The sequence below is a fragment of the Ylistrum balloti genome, unplaced genomic scaffold (genome assembly GCF_031769215.1).
Source record: "Ylistrum balloti isolate Yb309-2 unplaced genomic scaffold, AGI_CSIRO_Ybal_v1 Utg371178, whole genome shotgun sequence".
In the NCBI taxonomy this organism is placed as follows: domain Eukaryota; kingdom Metazoa; phylum Mollusca; class Bivalvia; order Pectinida; family Pectinidae; genus Ylistrum; species Ylistrum balloti.
In genome coordinates, this window is record NW_026782642.1 from 233610 (window position 1) to 248442 (window position 14833).

Consider the following 14833-nt stretch of genomic DNA (forward strand, 5'->3'; position numbering starts at 1 on the left):
ATACACATTTCACGCAGGAAAATGAAGAATTAATCAGAAATGAGTGGGGCTTTGACTCGTATTTCTCATCTTTTCGGGGCAACTCTCGTGGGGTTACTATTCTTCTGAACAATAACTTTGAGTACAAAATCCATAAGGTAATGAAAGATAATACAGGTAACTATTTAGCTTTAGATTTAGAAATGGTTGGTTCACGTATCACCCTTGTTAATATTTATGGTCCCAACCAAGATTGTCCCGAGTTTTACTCAAAAGTTTCGGATATAATTGATGACCTTAACAACACTAATATAATAATATGTGGTGATTTTAATCTTGTTTTGAAACCAGAATTTGACTACGATAATTCATATAAAAACATAAACAACCCAAAAGCTAGAGATAAGGTACTAGAATTTAGTGAGAACTGTGCACTTGTAGATGTCTTTAGAGAACAACATGATACTGTAAGGAGATACACTTGGAGAAAAAAGAATCCTGTTAAACAAGCTCGTCTAGATTTTTTTCTTGTATCAGAAAGTCTGTTTTCTAATATTAGTTATACAACTATTGAACCTGGCTACAGAACAGATCACTCTTTTCCTAAAATAGTGCTTACTTTAAATGACTTTAAAAAAGGCAGAGGGACTTGGAAATTAAATCTGTGTGCCTATTTATAATTTAAACAAAGTTGATGACATCACTAATTCTCATTTACAATTTTTTATTAATGACCAACTTTTTTTTAGAAACATTGCTTATGGAAATCAGAGGTAAGTCAATTTCATATGCATCATTCAAGAAAAAGCAGCAAAACTTTCAAGAGAATATTTTAAAAACTACTAGTCAGTCTCTGGAGGCATCTGATATCATTGATGTAGAAGAGTTAGATAAGAAAAAGTCAGAGTTAGAAGCAATCAGGGCATACAAGACAAAGGGTAGTATTATAAGATCAAGGGCAAAGTGGGTGGAAGAAGGGGAAAAACCATCAAAGTATTTTTTAAACCTGGAAAATAGGAATTATGTTTCTAAAATTATCCCTAAACTACAAAAAGATGATAATGAAATTATTACTAAACAGGAAGACAAAATACTAATCTGGCTGACTATCTTAATAGCTACAGTATACCTTGGCTAACAAAAAAACGAATCAGATAATCTCGAAGTAGAAATTACATTCAAGGAGGCAGGCAATACTTTAAAATCTATGAAAAACAACAAGAGTGCAGGCTCCGACGGATTTACAACTGAATTTTTCAAATGCTTTTGGGGGAAACTGGGAGATTTTGTAGTTCGATCAATTAATTTTGGATATCGTACTGAACAGCTCTCTATTACACAGCGGCTGGGGATAATAACTTGTATCCCTAAACCAGATAAACCCAGGCATTATATAAAAAAAACTGGAGGCCCATTTCTCTTCTGAATAATGTATACAAAATAGCCTCAGACTCAATTGCAAACAGGATAAAAAAAGTTTTGAATAAATTAATTGATAATGATCAAACTGGTTTTCTTTCAGGTCGGTATATAGGAATAAATATGGATGTTCTAAATGCCTGGTATAAAGTGCAGTTAAAATATAATATTAAAGCCTTTCAGGAAAACTTAATTAAAGTTCCAATTTGGTATAACAGTAAAATTCTTGTTGGAGGTAAAACACTATTCCTTAAAGAATGGTATAAAAGTAACATAATAATCATAAATGATTTGATGAAAAACTCAGAAACTGGTACATTTTACCCATTTGATGAATTTATTCAGAAATATAGAATAAACACTAATTTTCTAGAGTATCATGGTCTGGTCTCGGCTATAAAAAATATATATCTCCTCATACGATACACATAAAGTACTTAATATAACTTACCCATACATACGAATTAACTTACAGATTTTCTTCAGAGATAAAAAAGGTTCAAAATTATTTTATAATCTTTTAAATAAATCAGAATTGATTCCAACAGGCACCAAAAAATGGAACTCACTGTTAGACGATATTGACCACTCATCATGGACTAGGTATCATAGAATCCCATTCCAGGTGACAAACAGTGCAAAACTTCAATGGTTTCATTCTTTACTTTTCAAACTAGGACTAGTTATCTCCCCTCTCTGTGTTTTCTGTAATACTGAAACTGAGACAATTACCCATGTTCTATGGGAGTGCCAGGAAGTTCAAAACTTACTTCAGTGCTTTAAAACATTATTAGAAGCTTTATGAATCCCTTTCTCGGTAAACAAAAACTCGTTTATTTTTGGCTTTCTCTTTCAGAACTCTCTTCTTAGTAATCGTGTTGACAATGAAATTGTCATAATCATAAAACAGTACATTTATAGAATGAGATGCTTTCACAACTCACTAAATATAAATGTTCTTATGAATATAATTAAAGAAAACTATTCAATCCAGAAATATATTGTAAAAGGTAAAGAGGACAAAGAAAAACAAAAATTTGATAAAGAATGGAAAAAATGGGAGAAATTATTTAACCTGTAGTCTTTCAAATTCCACAATTCAATTTTAAATTTTTACTACTCATGATCTCTTGATGCCCCTGTCTTAGCCGAATATTTTAGAAGCACATATAAGTAGTTTCAAACATTCTACCTTCAGACACCCCTCTCTCTCTCTCTCTCTCTCTCTCTCTCTCTCTCTCTCTCTCTCTCTCTCTCTCTCTCTCTCTCTCTCTCTCTCTCTCTCTCCTAATGTGTGTGTGTGTGTGTGCATGCGTGTTTTATGGTGAGTGTGGGTGTGGGTGTATGTGTACATAATCAAATATAATATTGACAGTGTGTATATAATGATGATGAGGATGACAATAATCGATGTTTGATGATGATGATGATGATGATCATCATCATCATCATCATCATCATTGATCTATGATGACGATTGATCAAGCAGATGACGATGAGGTGACAATGATGATGATGATGACGACGATGTGGACGATGATGATGTGATGATATTGATGACGATGAAGATGGTGCTGATGGTGATGATGATGATCATGATTTTGACATCACCAGGTTTCACGATGATGATGGATGGTATTGATCTGTGTGATTGTGTGGGTATATGCCATTGTGTGTTTTTTGTAATGTCATTCATGTTGAAAAATGTGCAAAAAAAAATTAAAATTAAAAAAAAAAAAAATTGTCACAAAAATTATTTTTACACCGCTAAATTGGAACCTTAAGAAAATAAATAATTTTACACCAACAAATTGTTTGAAAATACAATATTGAATGGAACAATACCATGTCCATACATATGTCTATCTTGTAAGTAAACTTTGTAAAATTTTATTTTATAGGCTATCTGGGGTCTGGTTAATCAGTAGATAGAAATAGGAAAGTCTCGCGACGCTGTGAACCCTACCGACACACAGCAACGCGTAACTATTTATATAACTATGAACTGTATCCTTTCCCATCACAAAGCGATGATTTCCTGTAACTCAACTTCACACATAATAGTGAACTATAACCTTCCGCTTAATAATACACCAGTCCAGAATGATGTATCAAAAGTAGTTCCGGTAGTGCACGGTGCAAACAAGGTTACCAGGCACGTATTTATGATGTAATTTCCGTCCCGATAATTGAATCACGATTTGAGCTTTATTTTTGGGGTATGTTATATATCAATAACAACAAAGAAAGAGGTATATATCCAGTGACGTAACATTATGACGAATAACATGGTAGGTATGGTAACAACAATGTCGACCAAGTTGTACAAACATGTTTACAACATAAACAATATTATAATCTTATTATAGCCAAAAAGATGGAGTATAAAATACGCCACAGGACTGCAATGCTGTCAGTTATAGCAGGTAGCCAGACACGTATTTATGCGAATGAAGTGAAATATGAAGGTCACACATATTCTTTTTAGTTTAAGTAATGTCTGGTATAGAAGCTGCAACCGTTACAAGATAGATGAAGACAGACGTGAAAATTAACTATTATCAAAGTCAACTTAGTTTTTATAACTTCTGTTCAAAAAACAAGGTGGAGCATGTATCAGAAATGGCCAGCTTGTGTTTATCGTCCTAAGTGTTTATCGTCCTAATATAACAGAAACTCATTCAAATACTTACCTAACATTGAGTAAGTCAAAAATAACATTACGCAATAAAGTTTCATTGGCCTTTTTTTATTTACAATAATATCGCGAAATTTGAAATAAATTTCCTAGACGGAATCGCGAAACCTTTCACCTAAATTCGGGGTTTTCGATGAAAGTTACATTGATATTTAGAACGTCTTGTAGATATGTAATTATTTTTTTCTAATTATTAGATGAAAAAGTAACGTTGAAGTTTGAAGGCCTCATTTGCAATTCTGACATATCTAACTGTACTTTATTCACATAAGTATCAAAGTTCTCTTTACACCCCAAATATGTCATAATCCTTTTTCCAAATTCGTAAATATTTCATTCACTGACGTTATTTTGTTTGGTATTGCTTCAATTTTATCCTTTCTCATGAAACATAAATGACATATCACCATTTTTCATTATCATATTAGCTAATGGTTTTATTCACTGCAATTGTATGTTTAAGTGTTTGTAATGATCTTTCTGATTGGTGGTTTCCTGGAGATGTTGCGAGACTTGTTACAGAATATAGACATTCCTAGATGTTAAATCTAACTCCTTTGTGTGCCAGGATGTCATCATATAGATTAAAACAGCCTTTTGCTGCTTATTTTCACTAATGTATTCTCATTTTTTCTAGGTTAAGAAAATCTGTCTTTCCTGGATAAAAACTGCATGTCGGACTATTGCAAAATATCGTTGTATAACTTATGTTTCCTAGCCATGTAAAGATAGGACAACATAAGTATGACTCACCGTTCATCGTTCATATTTTGTGGATAGATGCATTCAGGTTGTCACAACAATTTCCAATCTTTAAAAATGAGAAAGAGGTCAAAGATAATACTATCGCTCTCTGTAACGTACATTGAGACATCTCAATCCTAGGGATTTATAAGATGTCCAACTCGACAAAACCTCATGAAAAATTTTGAAACTTATAACCTCATAATTAGTAAGGCAAAACGTTTACATACTTTCGAAATTCGAAATGATGTCAAATGAACTATGACGTAATGTCACAAACTGAAAAGGGCGTAACAAAATGGCTGCCTCATTTGCATCTTTTTTAAAATCATATCACACTAGACCTTTCCTGTCAAAGATAAACATTCTGATAGAAATTTAGTCAAAAAACTTTAGTCCACTTAACACTTTCCGTGAAAGATATATCATATGATAACAATTCTTTTAAATCATAGTTTACTTAATCTCCTCCGTAAAATGTACTGAGTCGCGACAAGTTTTCGTGAAATGTTCATCATTTTTCTGACTTTTTAAAATATTTGCGAAGCAAAAATTAATGCAAGTCGACATTAACAATGTATACATAACGGAAAGATTAATAAAATTTTCTTATACAAATTTTATAACCGAATTCCTAAATTGTAGATAAATATATCAACCAAATATTCACAAGAGCAAGCGACACCGACATGATCTTTTCTGATCATATTTCTGTTTGAAATATTAAGAATAAAAAGCAAATATAACTGTATAACAATATCATTAATCCGACAACAGTATCAAACAATGATGGTTATCTCTCCAGTTATCATGTTAGGTCGTGTTACAGTAGCATAAGAATTGCACCAAGCCGTGTTATACTCTAAGCCTAAAGCCACATTTGTCCAAAAGTCACCTTACATTTATATAATAGTACGACTTGTTGCGATAATTATCTCAAAAAATCGTTTTACGACAAAACGATCAAATGCAACTGGATGGCAGAAATATACCGCCATTTCTATCAGCCAGAGTCTGTCACTACATTTATATGCTATTCAGCATGTGAGGCGTACGCGGTGTTACACTAGGTCACCAAATATCCGTATGTTATCACCAGGCGATGTAACCAGACTCCACCGATTTAAGTGCACACTATCAAGTACAAGCTTTATCAATGCGGCAACAACTTGGCACGTCTGATTTGCGTTATCCTGACTGGAAGTTATATGTGATGTCCCCATATTTATCTCTGCATCGACATTGATAACGGTGTATACAATGGTCACGTGACAAATTAGATGTGGGTGGTATCAAACCAAAATGGCTGACCGGACGACATGATCAATGTAGAGTGTCGAGTATCGAAACAAGCAGGTTTGTGTTTTTCAATCAACTATACTCAATACTCTTAAGAATTAGCTTAAAATTCCTGATTGCTACGATATACAACTTCACTGTGAGGACAGTCGGATGGTCTACGTTTATTTGTGTATGAAGAACCATGGCAGCAAGTCGTCTAGCTAGTAACCTTACAGAGGATTATCTCACATGTAGCATATGTTGTGAAATATTTCGAGATCCTCGTCAGTTGTCCTGTGATCATTCCTTCTGCCTCGCTTGTTTACTTGATTACGGACAGAAATGTGTAGTGTCGGGACAACTTTCATGTCCAATATGTCGATGTGAAAATCTGTGTCCGAGTGGAAAAGATTTCCACGCCTGGATAAGATCTTTTCCCTCTGACATTCTTCTGGTAGCTATTTTAACTACGGTACAAAATCATGATCAGAATTCGCTTACTTCTCCTGAGGAAAGCGCACTTTTAGATAAGGACTCGAAAAAGAAGGACGAAAAAAGTTTTTGTATCAGGCATAAGTCCAATGTCCAGGATGTCTACTGCTTTACGCATGCGCTGTTGCTCTGTGCAACCTGTGCGTGGATAGATCACGACCAATGTCTTAAATTTCCATTGGATGACTGTTCGGAAAAAATCACCGTAATTATTCAACAACTAAAATTCAGGTTTGATCAACTTTCAAATCGCGTTACACATGTCAAAGACCAAGGAATACGCGCAAACCACATAATCGAGCAATGCAAATCTAAGTCGCAAGCCAGGCTACGTGACGTGCAAGATGTCCTTCAACAGTTTTGGGGCAAAGCACAGTTAAATGTTCAGCATCTCGCGCAGTCTATTCACCAACGAGATAACGAGGTCATGAACGCCCTGTCATCAATATCCGTTATACAAGATGACCTATTGCACCTGACGCAGGATCTTGGAAATGCCAATCAGACAGGAAGTAAGATGAAAGCATTGGATTTGCTACAGGAATGTGAAAGACGTGCAACGGAACACCATCAGTGCTTGAATAATATTGAAGTCAGGTTGGGGACTTCAACTCCTTTCAATTTAGATGTTAATGAAGATCTATTACAGTTTTGTGCAAACTTTCGTGATGTTGGTAACCTAAGTTCCAGTTCATCGGCAAGTGTTCAGGCGGATGATACAAAAGATTTAGAGTCTTTTTTACAAGTGGTTCCGGTGCCATCTGCTAATCAAGGAAGCGATACTGGTAGACAGTCTGAAATTTCACATGAATTCGATGTTCTTGAGCGGTCATCAAACCCCAAACCAGATAGTTCTGTAGATTCTCTGAGCTCTACATTAGTTAAAGCTACTCGTCCTGTGAAATTTACAGCAGATGATGCTGAATCTTTATCAGATGTTTCTATCATGTCATCAGCCTCGAAGTTAGATAGTGAAGAAAGTTACGTGCATGGAGCCGGGAAGCGGGGTTCTCTGGCATCGATATCGTCAACAGCTTTGTTTGAAAGCTTTTCTCATCGAGCGGTTCATGTAGGGGAGAATATTCGTGGAATATTTACACTTTCAGATGTATGTATCGTTGGAGAACACGTGGTAGTCGTGGACCAGTACAACAGCCTCGTTATGAAGTTCGATGTCCACTCAGGAGTTCACATGCAGAAACTGTCCATAATGGAACCTCATCACATCGCACTTATACCGGAAACACATACAATAGTCATCACGTGCTGGTCCCATAACGAGATTTCTACAGTAGAGGTTGAGCCAAGTCTAAAGACAACAGGTGAACCGCTGAAAACTTCCAAACACTACATTGGGATATACGCTTATGATCGACAAAGGATGTTGGTTTCGGCCCTTGACAAATCGATCGACGTCATCAACTTCCAAGGTCACGTGATTCATTCTATCCGCCCACGCTTCCAAACTCTACTTCCGGGAATTTTAGTTGGCAAATGTATTCTTTTTCCTGCAGACCTTTGCATTCTATCAGAAGATAGCATCTTGGTATTCGATGGGGTGCGGAAATCCCTTGTTGCCGTCCATTTTTCCGGTAAAACTCTCTGGAGTAAATACATTGAGGGTGTTTCCGGATTCACCGTGTTTGAAGAGACAGTCTATGTGTGTAATAGCAAGACAAACACCATCACGACTTTGACTAGGGACGGAAAAATCAAAGATAAAAATTTCTTATCGAAATTCGTCGGAATCAAACGTCCATGGGCAATAGATGTCCGTAAAAACGTAACTGTTGTTACTGAAGACACACCATCCGGGACATTCCACATTGTCGTTGTTGATGGTGAAGACCGTCATTGTTAAAAAAAAACAGAAACAAATACAACAGAAACAGAAATAGTGTGTATCACATTGATTTATTTGATCAGCCATGTCCAGTCCTTTAGAAACAATGTTGTTTTTAAAATCTTACAGAAGAGACATCACAAACAATACAGCGTCATTGATCTTTGGAAAGCGCAGAGCTATTACATTTAATTAGTCACTTCGATTTTCAAAATAATTCTGACTTTTGTCTGTGGAAAATATATATTGGATCAAATAACAGTTTTTAATTAATTTTTTATTTCTTCAGCCGATTTTTCGATGTGTTTATTTTTGGAAGACTTTGCAAGCAAACATCAAGACTCTAAGACGAAATTCATATAAGCTCATTTGAAGTGGAAATCTGACAGACGCAGCTAATGATAAAAGCTCAAGTATATATTTCGTTAATGACTGATACTCTAAGATAGTACAGGACGAATTCGCTGGATAATTGAGGAATTATGTGATACGATGGCAAAGGATAAAATAAATGCTGAATGATTAAAATAAATCTAGCTTAAGTTACATTGTACTTTTGTTATTTTGATAAACTTAAACAATACGATTCTTTCCTTGTTTGAAAGTGTTATAGTTTCAGCTGCTGTTAGGATTAATTTTTAAAAACAATTTTCATTCATCAGTATAAGTAAAAATATATCTTAAATATATAAAATACCTGGAAATGTACTTGAAACAATTCTTACTGATAAGTTTTGGATTTTTACTATTTAATGATAATAATATGAAACAAAATTCATAATATTTTACTATACTTGATACTCATTATTGTATACAGGAATATTAGAGGCAATAATAACACACCAATAACAATATAGACGGGTTTATCTACAGGAAGGTACTACCATAACATAACCCAGTAGTTATAATACAATAACAGAGAGAGGATTACATATCCATACGCTGTAACTACACTATGTACGACAATGTATCCAAGATACTATAGTAATAGAAAACATTCCATGAGCCGGTATAATGATAATGCATCCGGGAGACAGTATTATGATAACATATTCAAGAGATTTCACTAGGATCACGTATCAGGCAGATGCAACACAAGCACGTATCTAGGAGACTGCACTATCATCGCGAATCCAAGGAACACCACTACGATCAGGTATCCAGGTGGCGGCAATGCGATCACGTATTCGAGAGTCAACACCACGATAACATATCATACATATACCACTACGATCATATATATCCAAGATACGATACTACATCACGTATCAAAGAGACGATACTACAATAACATATCTAGGTGTCAACACTACCAGCAAAAATCCAAGAGAGGGAGACGATACTACCAGCACGTAACCATGTGAGAGACGGTACTACTAGCACGTATCCGAGAGAGAGAGGATAATACAAGCACGTATCCAGGTGAGAGACGATACTACCAGCTAGTATCCAAGAGAGAGACGATACTACCAGCATGTATCCAAGTGAGCGACGATACTACCAGTACGTATCCAAGAGAGAGACGATGCCACCAGCACAAATCCAAGAGAGAGACGGTACTACCAGAACGTATAAAAGAGACGATACTACCAGCACGTATCCAAGAGAGAGACGATACTACCAGCACATATCCAAGAGAGAGACGATACTACCAGCACGTATCCAAGAGAGAGACGATTGTACCAGCACGTATCCAAGAGAGAGACGATACTACCAGCACGTATCCAGGAGACAGCACTACCATTTCGCATCAAAGAGACAATACTACAATAACATATCTAGGTGTCAACACTACCAGCACAAATCCAAGAGAACGAGACGATACTACCAGTACAAATCAAAGAGAGAGACGATACTACCAGCAAGTATCCATGTGAGAGACGATACTAGCAGCACGTATCCAACAGAGAGACAATACTACCAGCACGCATCAAAGAGAGAGACGATACTACCAGCACTTATCCATGTGAGAGACGATACTACCAGCACGTATCCGCGAGAGAGACCATACTACCAGTACGTATCAAAGAGAGAGACGATACTACCATAACGTATCCAAGAGAGAGGCGATACTACCAGCACGTATCCAAGAGAGAGACGATACTACCAGCACGTATCCAAGAGAGAGACGATACTACCAGCACGTATCCTTGTGAGAGACGATACTACCAGCACAAATCCAAGAGAGAGATGATATTACCAGCACGTATCCAAGTGAGAGACGATACTACCAGCACGTATCCAAGAGAGAGTTGATACTACCAGCTAATATCCATGTGAGAGACGGATACTACCAGGACAAATCAAAGAGGGAGACGATACTACCAGCACAAATCCAAGAGAAAGAGACGACACTACCAGCACTTATCTAAGAGAGAGACGATACTAACAGCACAAATACAAGAGAGAGACGAAACTACCAGCACGTATCCAAGTGAGAGACGATACTACCAACACGTATCCAAGAGGGAGACGATACTACCAGCACGTATTCAACAGAGAGACGATACTACCAGCACAAATCCAAGAGAAAGAGACGACACTACCAGCACTTATCTAAGAGAGAGACGATACTACCCGCACGTATCCAAGAGAGAGACGATACTACCAGCACGTATCCAAGTGAGAGACAATACTACCAGCACGTATCCAAGAGAGAGACGAAACTACCAGCACGTATCAAAGAGAGAGACGGTACTACCAGCACGTATTCATGTGAGATACGATACTACCACGATGACCTTACGAAGGAATGCTTCCCTAATGTAATGGCAGTGTCACGTTAGCGTTTTTGAAGGACAATACAACTAATACGTAACCGGGATATAGTATCACCGACAACATGTAAAAATACAATAATAAAGTAGTCAGGGATAGAACAAAGGTAAAGTTGTTAATTTACAATATCATGATACAATAGTCACGGATAATAGCACGATAAAAATATTAATTTACAATATCATGATACAATAGTCACGGATAATAGCACGATTAAGCAGTAAAAAGACAAATATATCGATACACTAGTCATAGCACTTCGGCATCTCTAAGTGATACAGACGGTATTCCTCGCTGTAAACAGATCACACACCATTCGGATGTGACGCAAAGTTTAACAAACAGAATAAGTGAGCTACTTATTTAAATGGCTACAGCATATTCTAGTCAAATATGGTGACCTGTGTGTTTGTTTTATACGCGTACAATTTGTAGGTTTTCACCATATAGAGAAATCTAATTATTACAATACCGACATACGCATGTCATTTCAATTGTTCCTTGTTTATCTATTTACAACAAGTTTCTGTAATACATGATAAAAATGGGAAAAAATGCATACAATTAACAGGTTCAATATTATCTACTAATATTTTTCTATACTTATAAAAGAAGTATTTTTTTTAAGATTTTTGTGCTAGATGTATATCATATATGGCATAAATTGTACATATTTATGTAACAGTGGGCTAAAAATAACATAAAAGGTCAAACTCTTTACCAGTTTTCCAAGGCGATCTGTCCCTATATCAAAACAATACAAACCTTTACAAATACATATCATTAAATAATGAGATTAGTTAAAACATACAACGAACACAGGTATAGCTGTATAGGTACAGAGTGAGGATTGGTTACCGACAAAAGAGTGTATACGTTTATTACATGCATCTGTATAGGATTATTAGTTGTCACCAAAGTTCTAGCATCAATTGAGATCAGCTTTACTGCGATGGTTTATGTCTCATAAAGGCTCGGTATCTTAAACACAAAAAATGACGTAATTATTACTACAGTCTGACGATTAAATGTTACCGCTGAAATGGCTAATATTTTTTTTTTTTTTTTTATGGATAAAACAGTAATTGTTCCTCAGGATGCTATTGGTACGAAAATGACAATTTTACAATTTACTTCACACTTGCATTCGTAAATTTGTCGTATAGTGAACTGCCATCAATACTTGCATGGAAAGAAAACACACTTTTTTTAATCGTTGTTTGTGATAACGATAAACATCTTTCCAACTAATACATGTTTTAAACAGGTGATTTATCCCGATTAACAAAACTGAAAATTTATCATTATTATATATATATATGATAATGATGACATTTACACACACACACACACACACACACACACATATATATATATGAATGTCATCAAATCGCTGTCATATTCGATGATATTTGGAACTACATTTCTGCGCGGAGCAATCATTTTGGCGTAAGTCATCAGGCAACATTAAAGTGAACAAAGATTGAACAACAACACTATTTAGGTATTCTAGTCTAATTTCATCATCAGTGTCTTAGAATGTATACTGTATTATGTTTGGCTCGGGCAGAAAGACAAAAGTGTCTCGCCAGTGGCTCACCACATTTGTCATCTCCTCACTCTCGCCAGTATATATTTCAAGACACTGACTATGTATTTTCTATATACTCACTTCTGTTTGTCTGTTGCATGTTGTGCGATGCTGCGTCACTATCAAAATATCAAGCAGCAGAGCTGAAATCATTCAATATACAAACTTGTTATATCAATATAAATGTTTGTAGTCATTTCTTAACTAATTTCGCAGAATAACACCGACTGCTAACATTTTGCGGTTACAAGTTTATCCATATCCTTAAGATTGAGTCAGTTTGTCCCAACACAAATTACTTGCCAAGCCAACAGGGGCAACGCTTTAAAACATTCTCCATGTCCTGCTGATGCTGTGTCACGTTCAATCACGTGTCTACAATGACACAATCAAACGTTTTGCCCGTTGTACTCTTCCTCATCAAGCCATTCGATTGGTTCTAAGTAGTCGTTGCTGTTCGGGCTGTTTTTCTTTGTTCTGTAAAATAATAAACCTCAATTGCTTACAGATATATATCTCTTTACAAGTATATTTATTGGTATTTTTTCATCAAATACATATTAAAAGTAACTATTTCCTGGCTGACGGAAAACAGTACTTTTGTATGATTTATCATTTCCGGTGTGATAGCTACTTATTTATTTAGATATCAATCTGTTTACTCACCTTTCATGTTGATTTGTTGTTTCGTCTAAGCAAAAAAAAAAGAAAAAAGAAAAAAAAGAGCTATATTTGTTTGTTCAAATCAATTACCTTTCAGTTCAATTACCTTTGGTATGATAACGTATAAGGAAACGCGTACAATGCAAATACATGTAAATAGTTAAAAGTAACATCAGTAACACGATTTACTATGGATTTCTGTATATTCAATTATAATTGTGCTTTTTGTAACTCGGTGATGGCGTAAGTATTGCTACAACTATGAACGGATTTAACATATACTGAAGCGGTCAAACAGATCTTTACGCGATACCAGGTTAAACACTGTATAGTAAGTTAAACTTATAGTCTGAAACTTACCATTGGATGAGTGACCGATTGTTTCGTAAACAGAGGGTGGAAACATTTCTTCTGAATTTAGTACTTCGTATAGTGTACTGTAAGACATAATTAGAGATTTAATAAAACAAGATATATATAATAGCTTTATTAAAGATATTTTCTTTGACAAAATTGGTCTTTCATCAATAAAACCGCATATTGTTTAAATCTTATTTGAATACTAAAATTGATATTGTTGTAAGTGTTGATAATACTACTATCAGTGGTTCTAGCAAAAGTTTAGATAAGTGTCGATTTTTTGCTAGTCTTAAATTAAACGCACTTACCCATTATCTCCAGGTGGCAAATTTCCTTTAATAAATAAACATATGTTATACATTAAATGCTCTGATATGAAAATGTTTTGTGGAAATATACATATTTTGAATGATATTATTATTATCATTTACGAAACAAATACTATAACGTTTTCTAATAAAAAAGACAAAAATGCCAACAGAATGTAGTACGTCTTAAGTGTACTAAAGATATGCATTATATGCCATCTGACAGAAATAGAACACACGCGAGAACATTGGTTACCTGTCATTTCCTCATCTGCGTTGTCGATCCTTCCGAGCTGAATTGGTTTCTCAGGTCTCTTGCCTCTGTTTCATTGAACAAGAGAGAGAGAGAAATATTGTTGATATATTGAATATCATCAAATAACAAGTTGTAACCGATAAATAGTCGAAAAGTTTCTTTATATTTGAAGTCCGTCAGTAGTATCTTCCGTGCCAAAACTGATTTTATCATTTTAATTTCCCCTTGTATCTCAGGTAGTTTTCAATAATGTGCGGCACCTTAACAACATATTTCAAAACTATGCGGTGTTTTTCTAAGTAGTTTGTACATTCATGAAGTGAAATAGAATTAAAAAACTCGGTTCAAACACGCGTGGTCCTATTATCCTTGTTCTTTAGTATGTATCCATATATATATATATAATTATACAAGTGAACAT

General features: G+C 35.3%; 1 protein-coding gene and 1 long non-coding RNA gene across 2 annotated transcripts; one reads left to right on the plus strand and one right to left on the minus strand.

Annotated features, from left to right (window-relative positions):
- The first annotated feature begins 6092 nt into the window (after window positions 1–6092).
- LOC132561209 (uncharacterized) lies at window positions 6093–8988 on the plus strand. Its single transcript, XM_060225940.1, has one exon. The coding sequence runs from the start codon at window positions 6324–6326 to the stop codon at window positions 8472–8474; it is 2151 nt and encodes a 716-aa protein (XP_060081923.1). The 5' UTR covers window positions 6093–6323; the 3' UTR covers window positions 8475–8988.
- Window positions 8989–13071: 4083 nt separating this feature from the next.
- Window positions 13072–14479, minus strand: LOC132561213 (uncharacterized). The gene is made up of 5 exons (XR_009554685.1): window positions 14413–14479; window positions 14157–14181; window positions 13849–13925; window positions 13492–13516; window positions 13072–13302 (listed from the first exon to the last, which is right to left on the minus strand). It is a non-coding gene; the product is annotated as an uncharacterized LOC132561213 (long non-coding RNA).
- Window positions 14480–14833: the final 354 nt, after the last annotated feature.

What these genes read in the sequence shown, in the direction of transcription:
- LOC132561209 (XM_060225940.1), top strand. Translation starts at nt 6,324, where the DNA reads ATGGCAGCAAGTCGTCTAGCTAGTAACCTTACAGAGGATTATCTCACA.